The sequence below is a fragment of the Phoxinus phoxinus genome (assembly GCF_949152265.1).
Source record: "Phoxinus phoxinus genome assembly, chromosome: 6".
NCBI lineage: Eukaryota > Metazoa > Chordata > Actinopteri > Cypriniformes > Leuciscidae > Phoxinus > Phoxinus phoxinus.
In genome coordinates, this window is record NC_136881.1 from 23,162,043 (window position 1) to 23,186,781 (window position 24,739).

Sequence of the window (24,739 nt, forward strand, 5' to 3'; positions counted from 1 at the left end):
CCCCTCCAGTTTCCCATAATCCTCCTCTCCTCTGTACTTCGGGAAGCTGTATGTGTGCAGTTTGCGCTGTCTCGCCAGCATCATGACGGCGGCTAAGGGGAAGACCGCTTTGCAAGACTTTTGCATGTGATTAGGAGTTTATCCCCAACAGTCTGTGAAACTGGACTTGACGCATCATTCATATTCGGGTAAAGTTCCTGTTTGTATTTGTTTACGGGTCAATCAGCAGCAGTTGCAGCGGGGTCGTTATCGAGGCTTGTGCTATCAATGTAGGCCGCGCGGCATTAAATGCGGCTCTTACCGCGGCATTCTGCATATGAATGACAGCTTAAAACACGCAAAAGATTATAAAACACCTTTTTAGTGAAACCTCGCATGCATTGCTAGTAGCTATAATATTGTTAATGCACCTTATAGAGAGAGGCAGGCAGTCGCATTTGCACAAATGTGACTATTGTGCTTGTGCTAGTGTTTACAATGAACGGGGCTCCCACCCACCCACGGTCACTGGATAACAGGAACTATCAAATAATAATAAAAAATGGTGATTTTCTTTTTTCAGACAGAAAAACAACAACATAATAAAACATTTAGGCTAAGTCATGGAAGTTTGTTGTCGTTTTGTACACGCGGTAATCATGAAAAAAGTCATGTATATTGTCTGGTCAAAAAGTGTGGAGACCCACTCATTGAAGTACATAAGACAAAACAAATTAATTATATTGTGAGCAATAAACCCCAAAAGCTAGATCTGAAACAGGAAATGGAGTGATTTAACACTGCTACGGGCTCTGGTCTCTATTTAGACTAAAGCTATATTAACTTCTAGCTATATATTATCATTGTTGCTGCCATGTTTCAAATCGACACTCCCCTTCCAACGTCCAGGAACTCGTGTCTTATCTAGAATTCTGAGTTTCCCACTTTGTAAATATGACTTCAATTGGTCGTTCATGACTCCTTCAGGATTTCAGACTTCACTCGAATGGCATAATAATATAGGCTGTAGGCCGAGGTAGTTAAATATGAATGTGACCTTAGAATTAATGTAATGTAATTCATCCAGTGTTGCAGTTGAGAACAAGAGTCAAGACCAAACCCAGAAGATAGTTCAGTTTGAGCCAAGACATAGTCCACATGCTTCCAAGTACATGACATGACTCAACAGGCCATGTTTTCTTGGTCTCTAACAAAGCCTAGGCCATATTTTCTTTGTCATTGGTAATGATCTCTGGAGCATGTGGACTCTGTCTTGAAGTTTGATTCAAGACAGAGTCCACATGCTCCAGAGATCATTACCAATGGCAAAGAAAATATGGCCTAGGCTTTGTTGTCTTCAATCTCTGTCTTGACAAGACCTCAACCCTCTTCTGGTCTTATTCTTGACTCAAACTTGACCATCTTCTGGTCTCTGTGACTTGACTCAGTGAGCTGGTCTTAACTACAACACTGCATTCAGCTTCAAAATGCTGGTGCCTTTTATTTGCCATTTTTCTAATGCAGCCCTGCAGAATGTCCAAGATCAGGCGGAAGGTTACAGTGGAGAATTCAAAGACCATATCGGACAGCAGCAGTAGCACGACCACCCCCTCCCGCAGGCCCAGCGTGTTTGAGAGACTCGGGCCCAGCACGGCCAGTAATGCAGCAGAGGTAGGGATACTCGTCACCCACTATTGAGCAATGGAGCCTACCTAGAAAGTATTTCCGGTGTCTAGGTAGTAGCTCACTCGCTTTAAAAAAAAATGTTGGTCCAGGTGCCCTTGTAAAGTGTTAAAATGCAACAGACCGCCCACGTTTGTCTACCCTTGCAGACTCATTGTAGAAACTGGTTAAAGACTGGGAACTGCAGTTACGGTAACACGTGTCGGTACACACATGGAACCCCATCACGAGGAAAAGGCTTCTCTGGAACGTTCAGCAGGTGAGATTCCATTGAAGAGATGCTGTTTGATAAATGTACCTGCTCAAATTCTTGTCCGAATGCTTGACATTCTGCATGTGTGCTGGTCTGCAGGTCAGCCGAGAGGCCCCCTGGGGATCTCAGGGAGAGGATGAAGAATAAGAGACAGGATGTAGATGGTGACACACAGAAAAGAGACGCAGACGAACCCACTTCACCTACAACCAGAGTAGGTGGCTCTAACAGCTTACATTTGCCATTGTTGATTAATTGTTTTTGGTGAGTTCTTTGACATTTTGTGTTTCTCATTAGCAGCGAGATTCATCCAGAGGCAGACACAGGGAGAAAGAGGATATTAAAATCACAAAGGAACGCACTCCTGCTAGTGAGGAGGAGACCGCAGATTGGGAAGCCAGTCGTGAAGGTGAAGATTCTCCAAAGTTCCCACAAAGTTGTTGTATCTGATTAGAAGACATTTAAAGGGATAGTTCACCCAAAAATGAAAGTTCTGTCATCAATTACTCACCCTCGTGTCATTCCAAACCCAGAATACTTTTTTCATCTTTGAAATCTTAAAAAATAATTTTAATTGACACTCTATCTTATGAAGAGACGTGATAGCCTTGAGACTTGAGGCTTTATATGAACAAATTTAATTTAGGCTTTTATTCGCATAAAAACATTGATCAATGCATTTACATAGAGCATGTAGATTCTTGTTCATCACTTTTTTTTGTTTCAAACAGAGATCACGATTCTCCCACAATTCTGAACAGACAATTGTATAAAGTAATTTAGAAAGAAAGAAAAAAGTAAAAAAAAAAAAAAAAATGAATGAATGACTCCCTCATAAAGACTTCACGAACAAATCTTTTGAATTAAGGATTCAATGACGAGTACATTTTCCCTACATTTTTTTAACTGTCTCTTGTCGCCACTTTCTGATATAACAATGTAATAATACAATCATTATTTGAAGCATCAAGTTAATTTCAATAGGTAATTTACTCTAGTTTGGTCGCTACTGTAGACTTCAGTGTTTAAATCTGAGCTATAAACTTTTATCCCAGTACTTCTGTTCAAATGTAATCATTATAACATATAAGTAATGATACTGTGTGGTTGAAAAGACTGTTTTTTTAAAGCGGTTTCATTCCTTTACATGAATACCTATACATATTTGTCAAATGTTTAATAGACAGCCTATTTTTACAATGAATTGTGCAGCTCTAATGGTAAACTAAACTGTACTTGCTTGATGCACGAGAACAAAACCTCATTGTTTCTTGCATGTCAAGCAAGCACGTTAAAGCTTCCATTTTTGATGTGCTCTATGTATGTGCTTTGATCAATGTTTATATGTGAATAAAAGACTAAATTAAAAAAGATGAAGAAGAATTGTGTTTGGAACAACATGAAGGTGAGTAAATAACAGATGTTACAGAATTAACTTGATGGATGATTGATGAAGGGGTTTTGAATGCAGTACAGTCTTCTCATCACAGGTAATGCTTCGTTGTCTCCTTGCCATTTTTTCCCAGCATTTATATATTTGTCATTGATTTTTCTAGATTCCGATAACGGTGACTACGATTACGAGTTATCTCTTGAAATGAAGAGACAGAAGATTCAACGTGAGCTAATGAAGCTGGAACAGGAAAACATGGACAAACGAGAGGAGATCATCATCAAGAAAGAGGTATGTTAGATTGGGTTGCACGTTGCAGGGTCCTCGCGGGTCCTTATAAAGTCTTAAATTCAGTTATATCAAATTTAAGGCCATAAAAAGTCTTTGATATCTTAAATGGGATTAGACTTTTTCTTAACTATAATTTCAAGAGTTCTTAAATTTGGGGACGGAAAAACAGGAATTGCGATAGGACTTCAGAATAAGGGTGCTCCGTTCAAGATTTTTGGGGCTAATTACGATCATTGGAAGCAGTTTTGGCCGATACGATCACCAATACCGATCACTGAATTAAACAATTCTATTGTATATTAAGTGAATTTTAAGTATAAAAAAATGAAGAGATGAGAAAGTATCACAAATTGACAACTCTTATTTATTGGCAAGCAACATGTTGTGAAACATATTCCATTCCCTCTCTTGGCCCTCCTGTTACCCTCAAATTTACCAACATTTTTTTACACACTGGGGTCAATTGGACCCCAGAAATTTAAACCCACATAATGTTTTTTGAGGTTTTTTTTTAAAACAAAGGTTTGTGTCAGGTACTTAGTTCATCTGAAGGGAACGGACTGTCTTCAGAAAAGATTTGATGGCATATTCTTTTCATATTACCTCCATATAATGCTTAATAAAGGAGAAATTAGATATATATATAGAGTATATTTTGTCAATCTACATTTGAACTGTAAAGTTGTTTAAATCATGGCCTTTGCAATTAATCATTTTACTGATTAATGTTACCATATACATTTTACTGCATTTACTCAAAATATTGAAAGAAGGTTCATTTGAGTTATCCTGAATTTATCAATACAGATAGTAATGACATTCATGTTCTTAACAGGAACCAGTGTCCAAAACCAGGACCAGTAGTTCTTCTAAGGACAGGGTAAGTTATTTGAACACATTCTAAATTAATGTTAATTTTAGTATTAATTAGCCTTATATTACAGACGGTTATCTTTGGAGTTTTATTTTGGTGTGCTCTTGATCTGTCTTAGGCTTCTCTTGAGCGCACCAGTTCTAAGGGTTCACCCTCGTCCCGTAAATCCAGCGGCTCACCCAAACATAGAGCAGGGAAAGGTGGGAACTCTGGCAAGAAAGAAAAAAAGTCCTCCACTTCCTCAGTCATCTCCTCTCCAGTGTCTGACCAGAACAGGATAGAGGAGACAGACAGCAGGTTAGGAAAATGATCTGCATTTAGTTGAACTTAAACAGAATTGTATAAATTTGATCAAAAATAAATACTTGACTGCTATTTATTTTTTTGACCAGGTCATCTAAGAGTGGCCATGGAAAACGAAAAGGGCCACGGACACCCAGTCCTCCTCCTCCTGTCCCTGTGGAGAACCCAGTGATTGGGAAGAAACACAAAAATAAACACAAAAACAAGGAGAAATGTGAGGACAAACCTAAAGAAGGCAAAGAAAGAGGACGAGATGTGGAGAAACACAAAGAGAAAAAAGAAAAGCGCAGGTATGGTCCCCTTAAATATAAATCCACAAAACAGTTTCATACATTTTAGTATTGTTAAAAGTGATCCTGAAATTGTAAAAATTTTAAAAAAAAATGTGTAGACCAGTCTTTCTGCAGTATCAGCGGGATTACATCTATTTTGTACCATTTGGTAAATGGCTGCTTTGAATCCTTCCTCTGCATATTTGTGTTTGCACTCTTGAGTATATTTATAATTACAAGACTATCAAAGACATGTCTGTTGAGGTCAAGGTAGTGTGTTCCCAATAGTGCTTGCTATGGTACCAAAATTGGAACAGATAATCATGAAATATTACTGGGTTTGGTACGGACTACTGAGATAATGGTTTCGTGACAGCACTAATAGATTGTCATAAGCCGCTTTTCCACTGTCGGGCCAGTGCAAGGCAGGGCTAACAATGTGTCTGGCGGTGCCAATAACCTTGTAGTAGCCCAGCAGCGTTACCCTAAAACCTGTCCTTAACACGTTTCCATAGAACAACGTCACACAACTAGCTGACTGAAAACGTCTCTGGTTACTTACGTAACCTATGTTCTCTGAATAGGGAACGAGACGCTGCGGATAGCGCAGTGGGATATTCTCTGAATGTGCCGATTGTCTGAAGCCTATAGAATCACGCCAATTCATTGGCTGATGGCGTCCGCGCGACCTGGCTCCGCCCCGACGCACTCACGTCGCGTCATTGCATTCGCGCGCGCGCCATCTGCTCCTCAGATTTCTCTGCCGAAAAGAAAACTGTCAGCAGCGTGAAGAGCTTGGCCGCTAACGCAGCGTCTCGTTCCCTATTCAGAGAACATAGGTTACGTAAGTAACCAGAGACGTTCTCTTTCATAGGTTCACTCAACGCTGCGGATAGCGCAGTGGGAACGGACTACCAAACTCGCCAAGCTAGAACGCTTTATGACTGGTAACAAAAGAGACAACGACCAAGAAGAGTTCAAACAGAAAGAACCTGGGAACCCGGGGTCATGTCAAGATCCAAACTATAGAATCGTACAAAAGTGTGCGGAGAGGACCAACCTGCCGCAACACAAATGTCCTCCAAGAGTGCTCCTCTAAAAAGCGCTTGAGAAGACGCCACACTTCTGGTGGAATGAGCTCTAATGCTGAGGGGTGAAGGTAAGCCACGCACCCCGTAAGCCAACGAGATAGCCTCTGTAACCCAGTGGGAAATCCTCTGCTTCGATGCAGCAAGCCCACGGCGGCTAGCACCAAAGCAAACCAAAAGCTGGTTAGATTTCCTCCAACCGCCTGAGCGGTCTACATAAATCTTGAGAGAACGCACTGGGCAGAGCAAGTTAAGCTTCCTATCTTCCTCAGAAGAAAATGGAGGAGGGTGGAAAGCATTAAGGTTAACTACCTGTGAGCGAAAAGTAGGGAGAGAACCTTGGGGACATACCCTGGTCTCGGCCTCAAGGAAACTTTGACCAGGCCAGGGGCAAAGTCCAGGCAAGACTCGCTAACAGACAGGGCTTGCAAGTCTCCCATCCGCTTTAATGAGGACAACGCTAGCAAAAGAGAAACCTTGAGAGTCAGGATCCTATCCGGAGCTGACTCTAAGGGCTCAAAGGGGGCCATAGTCAAACCCTCTAGGACAACAGAAAGGTCCCATGAGGGAACTCTAGGGGAGCGAGCCGGTTTCAGGCGCTTCACCCCACGCATAAAAGCAGAAACTAATCTTAATTTGCCCAGGGGAATCTCATCCGATTCCCTATGTGCCGCAATAGCTGCGACATAAACTCTGAGAGTGGTAGCAGCCGCCCCAGCAGCAAACTTCTCCTGCAAGAATTCCAGTACTGAACCAACAGGGCAGTTAACTGGGTTCCTATCATGCGCTAAGCACCAATTCTTAAAAACCTTCCACTTGGAAGAATACAGTCGCATTGTAGAAGGGGCTCTGGCACTCGCAATGGTCTCCTGAACGTCAGTTGGGAGACCAGAGCTTAATGTTAACGGCCTTTGATCGGCCAAACATATAGCTTCCATATGTCTGGGCGAGGATGCCATATCTTGCCCTGCAGCTGTGACAGCAGATCTTCTCTGACTGGGATCCTCCAGGGGGAAGATTCCAGTAGAGGAATTAGCTCCGAAAACCATGGCTGAGATGGCCAGAACGGAGCCACTAAGAGGAGGCGGACTCCGCTCTCTCTCACTCTGGCCAAGACCGCCTGGATCAGTTTGACGGGCGGGAAGGCATAGAGTTTCTGCGTTGGCCAAGGGTGAGCGAACGCATCTATCCCCAATGGGGCCGGGGGACTCAGGGAGAACCAAAGCGGGCATTGGGACGACTCTTGAGATGCAAAGAGGTCCACCTCCGCCTCCCCGAAAACCTCCCAGATCAGGGCCACCGTCTGGCGGTTCAACATCCATTCCCCCGATCTGAGTTTCTGTCTCGACAGAAAATCTGCTGCGAGGTTCAGAACCCCTGGGACATGAACCGCTCTTAGGGAAAGGAACTTGCTCTGAGACCACAGGAGAAGGTGACGCGCATGCCTGTCTAGGGTGCGTGACCGAGACCCTCCCTGCCGGTTCACATGTGACACCACTGCCATGTTGTCTGTTCTGACAATGACATGGTGCCCCTCCAGGAGAGGGAGGAATTGCTGCAGAGCCAGGAAAACGGCTCTTAACTCCAGGCAGTTTATGTGCCAAGAGAGAGCTTCTCCAGTCCAGACCCCACACGCTGGTCTGCCCTCGAAAACTGCTCCCCAGCCGGTGAGAGAGGCATCCGTCGTAACCATCTGGCGACGAAATACCGCACCCATGCTGACCCCTTTCCGAAGAAAAAGAGGGTCCCGCCATACTGACAGGGCTCGAAAACAACTGTGCGATACCTTCAGTAGGCGAAGGGTTGACCCGGAGGGTCGAACCCCTGAGAGCTTCACCCACCACATGAAGGGTCTCATGTGGAGTAGGCCCAGCGGTAGTACAGAGGAGGCCGCGGCCATAAGACCCAGCATCCTGCGGCAGGTGCCCACTGACACATGATGGCCTAGTGAAAAACGAGCCAAGCATGTTGTCAGGCTGGAAATCCGTGCAGGGGCCAAGCGGGCCTGCATGAGAACGGAATCCATGTTCACCCCCAAGAAAACGGTGCTTTGAGCCGGAGCAAGAACACTCTTCTCCGAGTTCAACCTCAAACCGAGAGACTTGATGTGACTCAGAACAATGTCTCTGTGGTGGGCCACTAGCTCCCTGGACTGGGCTAAAATAAGCCAATCGTCCAGGTAATTTAGAACACGGATGCCCTGGAGCCGCAGTGGGGCCAGAGCTGCATCTATGCACTTTGTGAATGTCCTCGGGGCCAAGGAGAGGCCGAAGGGAAGGACCTTGTACTGGAACGCCCTTTCCCCAACGGCGAACCTGAGGAACTGTCTGTGTCGCCGAACAACCTGGATGTGAAAATAGGCATCCTTTAGGTCTATCGTCACGAACCAATCCCCTGGCCGAATCTGAGATGTGATAGCTTTCAGCGTCAACATCTTGAATTTCCCTTTGTAAAGGGCGAAGTTCAGTCGGCGGAGGTCCAGTATGGGACGCAAACCGCCGCCCTTCTTCGGGACCAGGAAATAACGGCTGTAAAAGCCTCTCTCGGATTCCCCTGGAGGGATCTCCTCTATTGCCCCTTTGAGAAGGAGGGAAGAGATTTCCTGCTGCAGTACAGAAGCCTGAATGGCGCTGTCTACTACAGTCAGAAAGACCCCGTTGAAACAGGGGGGATTGCGGCAAAACTGAAGAGTGTAGCCGAACCGAATTGTGCGAAGAACCCAAGACGATACCCCTGGTAAGCGCTCCCATTCTGGAAGGAAATGAGATAGAGGAAGAGGAATGTTGTAGTGCAGACGACATACCTGAGTGAGGGTGCCGTGTTGACGTTCCTGGGGTAAAGAGGTTGACTGTGCAGGAAGGCCGCTGGCGTCCTGGCACGTGACGGGAGGCATCGATGCTGGGGTCATGGTGACCCGGTCCGCCTGCTCCGGAGGAAAACGGAAAGTGCCTCCGAGGGTGCGGCTGGCAGTTATAGAGAGTGTGCGGGGTGAGGGGAGAAAGCAGAAAACGTCTCCTTCCTCCCGCACTGGACTGAGTCGAAATGGTGAAATATGGCCTGCACTTCGAGACACTCTGAGTGGCGAAGGTGACAGGGCAAGGAAAGGAGAGCTGGGGGGTGGGCAGAAACGTTTGCGCGGTCTGACCCAACCCTGAGAAGGCAGAGGAGCTCTCCTTTTTCCGACCGGAAGGTCAGGAACGGCTCTGGGCCGTCGAAGCGGTCGGTTTGTCGGACCGCTTCAATTGGAGGCGTTTGTGAGGCCGTTGACGGGGAAATGGGCGACCTCGGGCTCCCCAAACCGTGGTAGGTGGGGGATGTCCCTGTTCGCTCCTCCTGGAAGAGAACTCCGGTCTAGGAGAGGGACGTTCTCTGGGTCGCACCGGGGGTGGAGCAGAAGGTTCCCTAGCCCTCCTGGGCATGAACTGCCTGAACGCGGCCGACTGGGATTTGGAGGAGCGGAATTTCTCAACCACAGTGTTGACCGCCTCACCAAACAACCCCGTCTGAGAGATGGGGGCGTCCAAGAGGAAAACCTTCTCTTTGTCCCGTATTTCCGTGAGATTAAGCCACAAGTGGCGCTCCACCGCCACGGAGCCGGCCATAGAGCGACCTAAAGCACGTGCGGTATGCTTGGTGGCCCTTAAGGCTAGATCTGTAGCCTTACGAAGCTCCTTGACCGCTTCAGGGGTCACGCCGTCGCCCTCGTCCATTTCCTTCAGGACGTCCGCCTGGTAGGCCTGGAGAATGGCCATAGTGTGCAAAGTCATGCCTGCCTGCCCAGCCGCCATATAGGATTTTCCAATGAGAGAGGAAGTAGTCCTACATGCTTTAGAGGGAAGGAGGGGGCGCGACTTCCAGGACGGTGCAGACGACGGAGCAAGATGGTCGGCTAAAGTCTCCTCAATCGCCGGAATGGCGGAATAGCCCTGTTCCACAGAACCTACTAGGTTGGTGAAATCAGCAGCTGCCGCATTAGTGAGGCGCGAAGAGAAAGGCTGCTTCCAGGATCTGGAGATCTCATGATGCAGATCACTGAAAAATGGTAGCTTCCTCCGTTGCGGCCTAGAATTAGGGCCGCTGAGAAGCCTCTCGTCGAGTTTAGAGGATTGAGACTCACGTGGCTCGTCGGGCCAATCAATAGTGAGCTTCTCCGTAGCGCGCGAAAGCACGTCCACGAGCTCCGCGTAGGCCGCAGTAGGCCGCGCTTCCTGGCCGCTCGGCGGGATAACCTCGTCGGCGAGAGTAGGCCCGAAATCCTCTGAGTCGGATGCCTCGGTAAAAAGTATATCCTCCAGCCCAAAAGAAACCGCGTCGCGTGCTCCCGGGCTGGGGCGCAAATAATCATGTGAAAATTCGACTGGCATGCCACGTGCGTGCCGAGGGGAGGGAGGGAGAGAAAGAGCGGGGCTCGTCTGCTCGAACTCCACGTCCTCAAGCTCTACATCCGAACCCCAAGCCGCGGATCCTCGAGAGGCCTCGGGAGCGCGGCAGGGGGAGACGAATGATTCTCTCTCAAAGACCGCGAGCCGCGATTTGAGGGTTTTGAGCAACAAATTTTCACAGAATTTGCATTTAGAAGATCCTATAATAGCCTCACGCGCATGTGAAAAACCCAAACATTTAACGCACTTACTGTGTGGGTCGTCGTTAGCGATGTAACGAGCACATGGCGGAGTACAGCGTCTGTAATCCATGGCAGCTTCACCGTAAGGAGAAACAGAGTTCCGCTTAAACAGTCGCAGAAGCGCCGAGAATAATCCTTAGAGATAGTTGTTAGCTTTCAGAAAAACCACGAGCGAAGGGCAAACGTGACCGCTTCGTTCTGAAGGTAGAGAAATCTGAGGAGCAGATGGCGCGCGCGCGAATGCAATGACGCGACGTGAGTGCGTCGGGGCGGAGCCAGGTCGCGCGGACGCCATCAGCCAATGAATTGGCGTGATTCTATAGGCTTCAGACAATCGGCACATTCAGAGAATATCCCACTGCGCTATCCGCAGCGTTGAGTGAACCTATGAAAGAGAACTACATATAAAGAGACCACATGCTTATTCAGTTGCTCCTGCTTCCATTTATTTGTCACAGGATCACACAAATCAACTCCATTAATGCTTTTAAGTCCAAAGGCTTACACATTTAGAAAAAAATATCTAAAATTACACTTTGTCAAATTTCTTTAGAAAGAATGAACATTTACTTTAAATTTTCCACCATTATGTGACCTGAGGATGTTTGAGAGATCTCTCCTGTCTCACTATACAGTTATCATTTTAGCCAGAGCAACAAAGGGAGCTCACTGACAGAAAACAGGAGTTATGAGTTAACCGGTTAAGCCCAAGTTGGTCCGCTTTGGACCAAGGTATTCGGCGACCAAAAACCCTGGCAGTTGGCCCTGAGGAAGGCCAGGAAGTACCAAGTGGAAATGCAACTGGCCCTGTTACGCACTAGCACGCTCGCTTTTTGGCCCAACAGTGGAAATGCAGCTATTATGTGTTGTATTTGCTCATTTCAATGGTGCTGGGCCAGATTCAATTGATAGTATCTGATTTATCAGTGTGTGAAAACAAATCAAATATATTTTAGTTTGAATATTATAAAACAATATATCAATCTTTGACCTTTCCTTGATTACAGGGACCGATCAGATAGTTCCCATAAAGCCAAACGCTCCATAACATCAGAGGAACGTTCTGGAAGCCTTTCCCCACCCTCCAGGGAAGTGTCTCCCCCGACCAGAAGGAAGTCATCATCCCCCAAACCCACCTCCCAAAAACAATCCTCGCAGCAGAGGTGAGAAGAGCTGCACTTAAATAATTGTTTATCCAGTGTCACTTCTGACATATCTTTGAGATATCAATGAGCCTTTCAATATTTTGATCAGTTAAGTGTCAAAATCAATCAAATCCTAAACAAAATTGTTAGTTTCTAATTAAGTATTTTACAGCAGTGGCTCAGTGGTTCATGTAGGTTGTCTACAAACTGGAAGGTTGGTGGTTCAATCCCCGGTTCCACTTGACCAAGTGTGGAGGTGTCCATGAGCAAGACACCTAACCCCAGCTGCTCCTGACGAGCTGGATGGCGCCTTGCATGGCTGACGTCGGTGTATGAATGGGTGATGTCGGTGTATGAATGGGTGAATGTGAGGCAAAATGTAAAGCGTTTTGGTGGCCTGTGGGTCTGTGAAAGCGCTATATAAATGCAGTCCATTTACCATTGGAGTAATGGCTCTTTAGGCCTTGACACACCAAGCCGGTGGGCCATTGGTAAGCGTCTGTCAGATCAGTTTTTGGGGTGTCGGAGCCTGCCAGTGGCGTTTTGGTCAATTGATCATGTTGAATCAGTGTCAGTCAGGCTGTGAGACCGATCACTCTGATTAGCTCAGCTGTTCAGCTTTGCAAACCAGAATAGCGAAAGTGAAGAGTGCACACACAGAAGGCTATTCTAATTTTACTTATTATTCTTACCTGAGCATTAAATTACGCAAATATTTTCATAACGGCATGACTGTCTCAAATAGGGATGTAACGATATCAAAATCTCACGGTACGATACAATTTCGATATTGACCTCACGGTACGATATTTATTGCGATATTGTGGAAAAGCTCACGGTATTGTTAAATAGCTCACGATAGTGTTTGTGATGATAATAGCGAAAAAATAATGACATTTATTCTGCTTTTGCCAGTCAACAGGCAATTTATTGTTGTATTTATGGATCATGACAACATAAAACGCTGATCACATAGTGCTTTTAAAGTGCAAGTTGTAGTCAGGAACATCAATACTCTGTAGAGTAATATTTGGTTGCATAACTGATTCTTCTGTGCAATGTTCAAGTTAAGAAGCAACTAGAACAATAGTAAACATAAACAATAGGGAATTCCCTTTAAGTGCAAACAAAGTTCAAGTTAAGTCAGGTTTAAATGTGCAAGGCAAATAAAAGCAGCCTTTTAAAACTGGTATTTAGGAACATAACTTAAACTTAAAAAAAAATAGTCAGTCAAGAAGCCTTTAAAAAAAAAACACTGACCTATCATTTAGCTTATGTTCACGTTTTTCATCAGAAAGATCAAAATATCTATTGCAAGAAAAAAAAAAAAAAAACAGTAAACAAAAATCCTTAAACAGTCTGGCAAAAAGCCTTCTGAAAAACACTGAACTATCCTTTAGCTAATGTTCAAGTTTTTCTTTAGAAAGATCAAAAGATCTACATTGCAAGGGAGAAGAAGAGACCTCTGGGCATTTACAATATCCCCTGCGGTTAAAATATTCTTTCACTGGGCACCGAGGTAGCGGGTATACACAGGTAGGTCTTTGCTAATGAAGACAGAATAGGATACCGCCCTGCATTGTCTCTCCACCACTTAAGAGGGCAAGCAGACAGAGAAACTAATGCTTCTTTGCAGTAAGAGTCAATTTCTGCCTGAATTCCACCTGTGACTTGATTACTGCTAAAAGAAGAGCCAAGGAGGTCCTCAAGGGCATGCTTCTTAAGAGGAGGCACAAAGCTTGCGCTGCTGTCGTCCAGATCTGCTGGATGTGGGCTCCTGGGCAGCACATCTTGGTCCTGGTTCATAAATTATAAAAAGACATTATATTAGCATTTTGTTACATTTTATTGTATTTCTCTCAATTTTCTCTATGGCACAGCGTTAACATTTTTACCTGTTGTTGCATCTGTGATGCTTTGAACTTTATTCTTTCATAGACGTCCTCTCTCTCTGCACTGCCTAGATGTTGCAAGGTCCGAAAGCGTGGATCCAAAGCACTGCTCTCCTGCATGAACTTTTCATCCTCTCCTTGGTATCTGTCAGAAAGATCCTTCAGAATGGCTGCCTTCATGAGCAATGGCATTTGAGTTGTGATTATCTGTGGCCATGCTGTCTTGAATCATTTGTTTTAGTGGTGAAATGAGAGATATTGTTGGTTGCGAGTCATCACAGAGAACAGTTGTGGCCTTTTTTTATTGGTAAAAGAATCTTCACAAGATCCTCTGCATTTGCAATGTCAGATGTGTCCAAAGTGTCAATTTCACGTGACTTGTGTCTCAGTTCATCACTCAGTAGGGCTGCAGCAACAGCTTGTTGTTGTTCAAGGTAGCGCTCCACCATGTCCAGAGAGCTATTCCATCTTGTCACTACATCAATGATGAGTTTATGTACAGGGAGATTGAGTAGTTTTTGTTTGGTGGTCAGCACGGCTGTGGCTGTAGAACTGCGGTGAAAAAAACTTGCTACACGTCTGACTCTACCGAGGAGCCGGCTCACTGCGTTGACCTTTAAACCTGCTTGGGAGACCAGGTTTAGTGTGTGCGCAAAGCACCGTATGTGAGGGGACAGTTCGGCTTCCTTTACTGCTACTCGCATGTTGCTTGCGTTGTCAGTAACAACAGCGATCCTTGTTCCAATCGTGTCCAGCCCCCATTCTTTGACTGCAGATTTAAGGACTTCGGCTATGTTTACGCCAGTGTGTGATTCGCTAAGCTGTCTAGTTTGTAAAATGTAACTTTGCATTTCCCATTCACTCGTCAAAACATGTGCCGTAATAGTGATGTAACTGTGAGTCGCTCTGGAAGTCCACCCATCAGTGGTAATAGCAATGCACTCAGACTGTTTAAGGTTCAACATGACACGTTCTTTTGTCTCACGGTAAAGAGCAGGGAACACAGTTTGACTAAAATGAGCCCGCGACGGCATTTGATACTTCGGCTCAAGCTTGGCCACTAACCTTTTAAATCCTTTGCCATCTACTGCAGAAAAGGGACGTAAATCACACGCTATGTATTCCGCGACGTACCTCGTGCTTTCTTGAGCCCTTGCGCTGTTGTGTGGCATAGTTGTTGAAAATGCCTCCTGCAGGGTTTTTTGACTGGACAGGACTTTCTTTGTGAGAGAATCTGCAAACTTTTCGGGATGATGGGTCGTCAGATGACTTCGCATGTTGCTTGTGTTTCCCGTGTTGTATCGCAGTTTACTGTGGCAGTGCTTGCACATAGTCCATTGTCTGTCCACCACCTTCTCTCCTTTTGCGTTTTTTGACACGGCGAAACCAAAATGTTTCCAGACATCTGATTTAAAAGCTGCAGGGGCTGGCACAATCTCAACTTCGGGGTTGTTGTTTTCATCCTTACAAGTATCGCTGTCGGCCATGCTGGCTTGCTGTGAGCTTGTGTGGACAGCGTGCAGCGTGCAATCCTATTGGCTTAACAGCGGTTGTTGTGACGACGCAGCGCAAAGGATCATGGTCTATGTAGTTAACAATGATTTTTTTCCCGCGGGACTGTGTTTATTCCTCTTGTTTTTTGACGGACACCTGTCCTTTTAATATTGTAACCCAACCACGACGATATCGAGACACGTTTACCACCGCGATAGCGCGATATCGTCAATATCGTTACATCCCTAGTCTCAAATGAAGAAAGTGATCGACATGATTCATACTCAAAATGTGAAGCAAGAGCTTCTTTGTTTACGGTTTACTTTTTGAATGATGAATATAGACTACTGCCATGTTTGCTGCTATAGACAGTTATTTCCTCTAACACAGGCACAGAATGTTCATGCTAGTTGGCTGTTGTTTTCTGTGTGTTCAAGCTCAATCTTTTGGTCCAGACTGGAGGTGACAGCACAGTCGGCTTTTGTCACTGCTAGTTCTTTGATGTTGGTTTGGTGTGTCATGGCCTTAAGTCCCTACAAGCTGACAAATATGAGTGGAATATCCTGACGTTTAACTTGCATCACTATTTTGTTTTAGAGATATTGTGGGTACAGCTATCAATTTAATCTTATGCGTTTCCTCTCTCAGGTCTAGAACTCCACCCCGCCACCGCCGGAGCCCCTCCCCTCTCTCTCGACAACACCACTCTCCCTCTTCACACTCTGGCTCCTCGGCCCAGAGACACTCCCCATCCCCTCGCCACAGACGCGGTTCTGTCTCTCCTCTTTACCGAGACCTTCCTCCTCCATCCTCATCCTCACCCCCTCCCGCTCAGTCTTCACGACGCTCCCGCTGTTCACTCACCCCCCAGAGAGACCCCTCACCAACACCCGCCCCTCGCAGGTCCAGCCCCAGCACCAGTCACCGCTCGCAGGGCAGGGAGAGGGGGAGAGCAGAGCGAGACAGGAGTCCAGCACTGCAGGAGAGGCGGCATGAGCGCAGAGATGGTGAGGGACACATATCTCTATATTACACAGTCATTAGAGAGTATTTGGCTTTTGATGTTAATGACTTGTGAACAAATGAGCCAATTATTTTTTTAATGATCCATAAAGTCAGTGACTTGTTCAGAGCCTCAGCTGACTGAACTGACTTCATTGAAACATGGCACACAATCAAAATTAACTGGGAACCATAAAACAAATACTTAAGTTTCATGAGACATGCATTATTCTATTTATCTATGCAAGTAAAAATACACTACCGTTCAAACTTTTGGGATTTGTACGATTTTTAAAAATGTTTTTGAAAGAAGTCTATTTTGCTAACCAAGGCTGCATTTATTTTAATCGTAAAAACAGAAATATTGTAAAAAATATAATTAAAATAAAAAATACCTTTTTGTATTTCATATGTTTAACTGTTTTCCATTTTAATATGTTTTACAATGTATTTATTCCTGTGATGGTAAAGCTGAATTTTCAGCAGCCATTACTCCAGTCTTCAGTGTCACGCGATCCTTCAGAAATCATTCTAATATGCTGATTTGGTGCTCAAGAAACATTTCTTATTATTATCAATGTTGAAACCAGTTTTGCTGCTTAATACTTTAGTGGAAACAATGATGCACTCAATTGCTCACTTAATTTCCTTTCTGCCCTTAGAGAGCCGCGGGAAACGTGAGAAAGACAGCAGCCGTGATGAGCGAGACTACGATATCGAGCAGAGTTCTTCCCGAGATGAGCGTGATTGCAGGGACAGCCGAGACCGCCGCAGTGAACGGGATAGACGAGATGTCCGGGAAGAGCGGCAGCACCGCGGCGAGGTCAAAGACACTCGGGATGCCCGTGCAGCTGAAACGCGAGAACGTTCAGGACGGGAATCCCTGGAGCATAGGGAAAGGGACCGGGAAAGGGAAAGAGAGAGGGAAAGAGAGAGAGAAAGAAATGAACCCCATAGAAAGAAGGAAACAACAACCCAAGAGGAGAGGAATTATGGAAGAGGACATGGAAGGGAGGAAATGAGAAATGAGAGCAGAGTGGACAACAGGAACGAATCCCGAGCTGAAAGAACAGGCAGAGGAAGGGGCCGTGGATCAGACGCCACAGAGAAAGGTGAGAAGATGCTTGCCTTGTGTGCGCCAACTACCTCACATTCTTTGTCAGCTACATCCAAAAAACTGACGATATTAGAATTTCGCTACATGGTTATTGTGGCCAAAGTAATTCACGATAACAATATTATTGTGATTTCTATAGAATTGTTTTAATGAATGAATAATGATATCAGTTGGGGCTGTACGATTAATCAAAATTGTTTTTCGATTTTGGCTTCCAACAATTCTGAAAACAAGATAATCGAGGTAAAACGATTATTGTGCCGCATTCCCTCCAGCCAGCACTCCTTCCTTGCCTTCACAGTGCTCCCAAACTTAACCTCCAAATCAGCCAAATAAGTGAGTATTGTAAAATGCTGTCTACTGTAACTGTGGGGACGTGTTCAATATTAAACAGTGTTATGTACATTATAGCCGCAAAACACTGTTTGCTAGGGTGGCTTTCTTTGTGCACGCTCTGAGTCGAAGGCGAATGCAGATAAGCAACTGGGCTTCGGATACGTGCCTAAATATAAAAATGTCAAAATGCCTTTTTGGCGAGTTTTCATCAGGGATGCACCGAAATTTCGGCCTGTGATAAGATATCGGCTGAAAATGACATTTTCAGTTTTTGGATGATAGAGAAAAAAGGCCAAAAATATATGCCGCCCCTCAGTGTTCAGCACTCATTTTTTTGTAACTTTGCGTGCGGCGGAATAACTTTAATTTTATATACCGGTGTATATATATCTCATAGTAACAGTAATCTTCAATACTGGTATATTGCAACTGGTATATAGCTGTCAACTGTGTTGCTAAATTACTTTTGTGTTTATACACCTCAGAATCCTTTCTTTCGCTTGTCCACAGCAAAAATCCCACTTTAAAGTTTAAAAAGATGCACTCTCAGCTGGAGGAGAGCTTCAGCTTGAAAAATGCTTGAAACAATTATTAGCTACTTTTTTAAGGAGAATACTATATTTTTATGGAATAATATGAGAACTTTATATACAAATTATATAATAAAAATATATTTTAAATACTCAGGCAGAGGATGTGATGAATTTTGTGTTTCAGGTACATCTCGTGGTGGTAGAGCATCTCAGACTGACGCTAGCAGTGCTAGTGGGCATGACAGCTGGGAGTCCCGCAGCAGTGGCCTGAGAGAGAGGAGCTCAGAGAGGAACACTGATCGTGATCGCTATGACAACGACAGACCGAGAGGAGAACAGCCCAGAGATGAACGGCGGGGAGGACATGCAGAGAGAGATCGCCGTGACAACAGAGAAAGAGGTGACTGATATTGATAAGCAAGACATGTTCTTATTATTGGCAGATACCAACTTATGTGGCCCTGCTATTACAGAAAGCGCAAAGGCCCTGATATACTTCAAGCTAAATCGAAGAACAAACTGGTGCGATGTCAATTTGAACAAAATCAGGCCAAGTTTGTTTTGTGTTCTTTTCAGCAGTTTGAAACGGTCTAGCTGTAAATGCCTTCGAAATACCATTGGTTTGTGGTGATTATGTAATAGGTAGATGTGCTCTGAGGCCCCGACTTCTTTGACGTGGAAATCTTCTCTGGTTCATTTCTCGATTCATAGGTTTTCGATTCGAGATTTCACATTAAAATTCGATGCAATTCGATTCTGCTTTTTTTTTTTTATATGCATTCATTGGATAGAAATGCTTCCCCCAATGTGATAAATAAAAATGATAAAGTAGAAATTTACATTTAAAAGGCTTTAAAAAGTATTGTTAGTTCATGTTGACTATTGTGTAGAATAGTGTTAATGGCTACACAACCAGGTGCATTAAACACACAATGCTTCCATGGAGAGACCAACTAATCCTAAACAAACGTTCTCTTTAAACGGAACATTTTCCTTATGATGATTCTTAAAGAAAACGCGCCAGGTGTCTACTGTTGCTATTGTAACGAACGCAACTTAAATGCACATCTGATTGATGGATAAACGCGTGCTCTTATTTCAATATTGTTAACAGTTTCCTTCGTACATTCATTTTAACGAAATTAAGATACATTTTATTTATCATTCTTTGGAACTGTGCGTATGCATTTTAGAGACAGTGTTTGCTCCGTCCATGCTATAAATGCACATTATTGAATAAGCTGGGTTTTACTTCAACTGCTCAGGTAAATGTCAAAGGAATGACCCATTTTCAGATTTATCAAGCTTAGTCAAATCAGGGTTTATTTTAATAACTGATAAGTCCTTAAGCTTGTTCCAGTCTGGATATTCTCGCAAATTGAAAAACCGTCCAAACACGCTTTATTCATAGTATTTTTATTTAATGGAAAAATATCACAGATGTTATAAATGAATAAATGACTGTCAATGTTTACACATTTTTTTTATACGTTTTTTTTTACAGTAATTTACACGATTACTGGTTGACTTCAGGAAAGGGAAGAACTGTTCTCCATTTACTAGTCACTCTGGATACCTAGTATTCAAATTACATGTGCCATAACCTTTTGGTTACACTTTATTTTAAGGTGTCATTACCGTGTAATTATATATTTAAGTACTGAGTAATATTAAGCAACTACATGTACTTACTAAAGGGTTATGGTAGGATTAGGATTTGGTTGAGGGTTAGTTGCATGTTATTGTGCATAATTTATATAACATAACATTTGTAAAAACGGACACTGTAAAATAGTGTTACCAACCCTTTTTATGCCGTTTTTTGCCACAAAACGCCAACGGTGAGTGGTATGTGTCTGACACTTCAGTAAGCTTTAAACCTTGATGGACAGAATTGCAACAAGGCTTTTCAGCACAGCAACAGCAAATTTCTTCTGTGTAAATTGTGTAAGTTTGTCTGTCAAGTGCAAAAAAGCAACAAAGCACCATAAAAAGTATTCAGTGTGACTTGTTTGCGATTGTTCAAGTTTTCTGAAGTCATACAATAGTTCAGTGTAAGGAATGGGACGAATTTAAATTTCCCTTCTGAAAACTTTTGAATTAAGTGGATAAGTGTGTGAACTCCTTTAACGTCAGAGGGCATGGAGAGCAACTTTTTGTGGTGTTGATGGAAATTTGTCTTTGTTCGACAGAACAAAGAGCGCCCTCTCCTGGCCGCCAGCAGAGCCGCGGCGAGGACCTTGAGCGTGAAGAAAGGAGAGATGATCGAAGGAGCGATCGAGGGGATGATAGACGAGACGACCGCACCCGTGACAGAGAGAAGGACAGGGAAAGAGAAAGAGAGAGGGAACGGGAAAGAGAGAAGGAGAGAGAGAGGGAGAAAGAGCGGGAAAGAGAGGCTGAAAGGGAACGTGAGCAAGTCAGGGAGAGGGAGCGGGAGAGAGAGAAGGAAAGAGAACGAGAGAGGGAGAGGGAGGAGAGGGAAAGGGAGCGGGAAAGAGAGAGGGAGGAGAGGGAAAGAGAGCGAGAGGAGCGAGAGAGAGAAAGGGAACGAGAAAGAAAGGAGAGGGAACGGGAGAGGGAGCTAAGAGAGAGGGAAAGGCAGAGGGAGTGGGAGGAGAGAGAGAAAGGGAGGGAAGAAAGGCGGGACAGAAGAGATGAGCCACGAGACGAACGCTCTGCCCGAGATGCTCATGAAGAGAGAAAGAACACGTAAGTGCTGCAGTGTTAGTACAAACTCTCTGGAATACTTGTATTGAGTAAATATTACTGCATGGCTGCTAAAATGTTTAACACGTCGTTGTTCATAACTACATACTGGTGATGCTTATTAAAATCATTTTACAGTGTCTTTCTTATCATACCAGGGTAACACCATTTTCTTCCTGATGAAGATTAGCCAATAATTATTTTTCATGTTATTGGCCATATCAAATTAAAATGTGTCTTATCTACATAAATTAAAAACTAAAGTTCTACAACTGAATTGACATCACATCATTGTGAAAAATGGATGTTCATTTTGATATTTGCCAAAGATTACAACACCTTTAATTGATTTCAAAGGCCATTTAAATGTAAAAATACAGGAAAATACTATTTAAAATATCCAGTATCGAAGATATGTATCCAATATCTGATACCAGTAAATTTAAATATCTCTAACAACAGTCGATAACCAGTATATTGTATCAATACATCATGCATTCCTATTTAATCATATTTTAAGACCGAAGCTAATTTGCACCATTTTGCAACTTAATGTTTGGCTATAGATAAAGTTATCTTGCAGACTTTCTTGCAGTATTCATTTAATATTATGGTGAACACAGACATAATTTACTCTTGAACACCTAGAAGCTTGGAAGTTCTCTAATAAAGCAGTGTGTTTTGTGATACTAACAAAATGACTGTACACTTGCACAACTGCTTAACTTTAGGGTCAGTAAGTAACACTCAGTTTGTGAAGAAATTAATACTTTAATTAAAAAAAGATGCATTAAATTGTTTCAAATTAATTCTGTATTTTCTTTAACTTTCCTGCAATCCTAAGTCACAGTTTAGTGTATCATGATTTCCACAAAAAATTAGGCTAATCGGCACAACTGTTTTCAACATTGGTAATAATATTAAATATTTGCTGAGCACCAAATCAGCAAATTTGAATGATTTCTGATAGACCATGAGACTGAAAATTCAGCTTTGCCATCACAGGAATGAATGACCTTTTTAAAATATATTAAAATAAAAAAGTTATTTTAAATTTATCTAACTTTTCTGTATTTCTGATCAAATAAATGCAGCCTTACTTAGCATAAGACTGCTACTTAGCACTAAAAAAATTACAGTAGTGCAAACTTTAGACTTTCTCAGGTTTTTTAAATACTGTTTGCCCTTCTGTTTGCTTGCAGCCGTAAGAGACATCGTGCTGAGAACACTCCCAGTCCACGGCCATCTCCTAAAAGAGGGCGAGAGGTTAGCCCTGCAGACAGTGATGGTTACAACAGCACTGAGGAGAAAGGTAAGACTTCAACTGAGCAAGTGCATGGTTATGTTTTCACCCCTTAGTGAAAACATGCACTTGGCATAACCTGGCTCATAGGTGTGTTGTGCACATATGCAGAATATTTGCACATAAAATGTATGGGTTTGTTTCAGGCGAAAAGCACCGACTGCTGAGTCAAGTGGTTCGTCCTCAGGAGACCGCTCGCTCACCTGTCCGCTCCTTTACTGATGAAAAACCCAATCGCTGGAAGGATGAAGAGCGGCGTGGCGAGAAAAAAGAAGGCCGCGGCCGAAATGAGGAGGTAGATTCTCGTGGTGAGAGAGGAGCAGTAAGAGGTGCAGAGCGACGTGGAGAACAAGCTCCAGAAGTTTCTGCTACGGTCATCACTGACTCCAGGAGGGTAAAAGAGCAGAGGGACCTCCCTTCTGCCGCCCTCACTCCTCCTCCCATGGAGGAGAGAGACCCTTTACCAGTAGTACTTGAGGAGGGCAAGAAAAAGACTAAATCTCAGAAGAAAAATCTGAAAAAGAACCGTAAAGAGGAGGAAGGGGCATCTGGAGAAGGAGACCGTAGTAACCCTGAGCCACCGCCCTCCTCCACTGTGGCCGAAGCCCCCCAGGCTCTCCTCTCACCTCGCAAGATACCCAAGAAGAAAGCCTTAGAAAGGAAGCGCAAGCGGTCACGGGGTCCCGAGTCGGATGTTTCTGAGGACGAGCTGGTAGCCCAAGCCCCCGTCAGCAAGAGACGACGAGGCCCACGTACTCCCCCGCCAATCAACAAGGATGACCTTCCCTCCCAGAGGGCTTTAATGGCTGGACAGAGTACTTTCCCAGTTAAACTGGAAGCCAACTTCAGTGACTGGTCTGATGAAGACGTACCAGAGCGAGGCGAGAGCTCCTCTGCCTCCCTGCCATCCGATAGGCCTCCGGAGAGGCTGCTTCCCTCAGAGCGTCTCCCCAGAAGGGGTGCACGTGGCGGGGTCCGGGACCGTACGGACCCCCCAATCGCCCCGCTGCTCCCTGACCCTCCGATGCTGATACAGTCTCTTCCTTTACAGCCATTACTGCCGCAACACATGCTGCGTAAACCGCAGCAAGCGGACATGCAGCAGCAGCGTAGCAGTAGCATGGGCAGCAACCAAAGCCGTGCATCTTCGAGAAGACTACGCTCGCCCTCCAATGAGTCGGCTCACCGGGATGAAGGCCCTCAGGGGCTTAGGCCCCGCAGAGGACTTCTCCAAGGGGGCAATTCCCGGGAGAGAGACAGAGAACGGGAGAGGGAGAGGGAACGAGAGAGGGAGAGAGCAGCGGTCAGTGAACAGATGGGAGGAGAGAGGAAGTCAAGGATTGATCAGCTTCGGAGAGGAGAACCCAGTCGGAGTACTTCCTCAGGTGAGACTCCTCAGAAGATTTGAGTTTCTTAGTATTCTTCTTAGTATTTTTGTTGAAAAAAAAAGGTTGGGGGTGGGAATTGTTTGGAATTTCACATTTAGTTTAACCAAAAATTAAGGAAAGATTGACAAGCGATCAAAACAAGATGTAGAAAAATACTACATAAGGAAAATCAGCCTAATTTCATTCTCAGTATTTAGTGATTTGGCATTAGATGCAGGATATTTTCACTCGCTATCACAAGCAGGTTTTGTTGTAAGTTACCACAGGAACCGATTGAACATGCTTCTTGTGTGTAGAATGTACCTGTACACAATATGCATTAATAAAAATGGCAAGATTTAAAACTAACAAAAAATGATGTGTGAAAGAATACCTAAACAGTTGTTATTGTAAATTTTTTAATGTTTAGGTTTTGTATTCTCTATAACATGTAAACTTTTATCTGCTTGCACAGACCGGCAGGACTCTCGGAGTCACAGTTCTCGTCGTAGTTCACCAGAGTCTGAGCGCCAGGCTCGCTCCAGAGCCGGCTCCTACGACAGCCGTGAACGTGACCGAGAGCGGGAACGAGATCGTGAACAGTTGGATCGAGAGCGTGAGAAAAAGGATCACCGTCAGCTGCAAAATCAACAAACCCAACAGAGAGATTGGGAACCTGAACCTCGTGAGTGGGGTGGGCGGGGCAGAGAGCCCCTCCTCCGTGGCAACCGGGATCCAATGAGAGAGAGAGAGTTGCGGGAGATGCGTGATAGGGAACGACTCTTACCTGAAGGACTGCTGCCACATGAGCGAATGGATCGTGAGCGTGGTGAAAGGGACCGTGAGCGTGAACGGGAGAGGATGCTTCCGTTTGACCTTCAAGCTCACCGGGAACCAAAGAGCAGAGGTGAAATTAAGATGGAGAGGGGAGAGTATGAACCTCTGTTACCCAGAGAAGCCCTCATGGATGTAGATAAACCAGCCGACAATTCACATCTGCAAGGGGAAACTTCTGAATTAGAGAAAATGGATAGTCTTGATGGTAAGTCTCCTCCACCACTATTTCTCAAACTATATAGTT

The 24,739-nt window shown here is 44.4% G+C and overlaps 1 protein-coding gene across 9 annotated transcripts in view; it reads left to right on the forward strand.

The window, feature by feature from the left end:
* The window catches only part of zc3h13 (zinc finger CCCH-type containing 13), a 28,947-nt gene continuing 4,208 nt past the window's right edge, over positions 1 to 24,739 (forward strand). For 3 of the 9 annotated variants that reach the window (XM_079616363.1, XM_079616361.1, XM_079616364.1), the window contains exons 1-18: positions 36 to 188; positions 1,460 to 1,650; positions 1,812 to 1,921; positions 2,015 to 2,129; positions 2,213 to 2,324; positions 3,472 to 3,599; positions 4,435 to 4,479; positions 4,592 to 4,770; positions 4,866 to 5,066; positions 11,768 to 11,923; positions 15,940 to 16,298; positions 16,956 to 17,405; positions 17,645 to 17,746; positions 18,464 to 18,679; positions 20,472 to 20,991; positions 22,191 to 22,300; positions 22,438 to 23,676; positions 24,134 to 24,700. In XM_079616363.1, coding sequence (XP_079472489.1) covers positions 1,498 to 1,650; positions 1,812 to 1,921; positions 2,015 to 2,129; positions 2,213 to 2,324; positions 3,472 to 3,599; positions 4,435 to 4,479; positions 4,592 to 4,770; positions 4,866 to 5,066; positions 11,768 to 11,923; positions 15,940 to 16,298; positions 16,956 to 17,405; positions 17,645 to 17,746; positions 18,464 to 18,679; positions 20,472 to 20,991; positions 22,191 to 22,300; positions 22,438 to 23,676; positions 24,134 to 24,700 — 4,762 coding nt within the window. In that variant the 5' untranslated portion in view covers positions 36 to 188; positions 1,460 to 1,497. Of the gene's footprint in view, positions 189 to 1,459; positions 1,651 to 1,811; positions 1,922 to 2,014; positions 2,130 to 2,212; positions 2,325 to 3,471; positions 3,600 to 4,434; positions 4,480 to 4,591; positions 4,771 to 4,865; positions 5,067 to 11,767; positions 11,924 to 15,939; positions 16,299 to 16,955; positions 17,406 to 17,644; positions 17,747 to 18,463; positions 18,680 to 20,471; positions 20,992 to 22,190; positions 22,301 to 22,437; positions 23,677 to 24,133; positions 24,701 to 24,739 lie in introns of all 9 variants that reach the window. The other 6 variants (XM_079616366.1, XM_079616365.1, XM_079616362.1 and 3 more) reach the window with 6 other exon arrangements.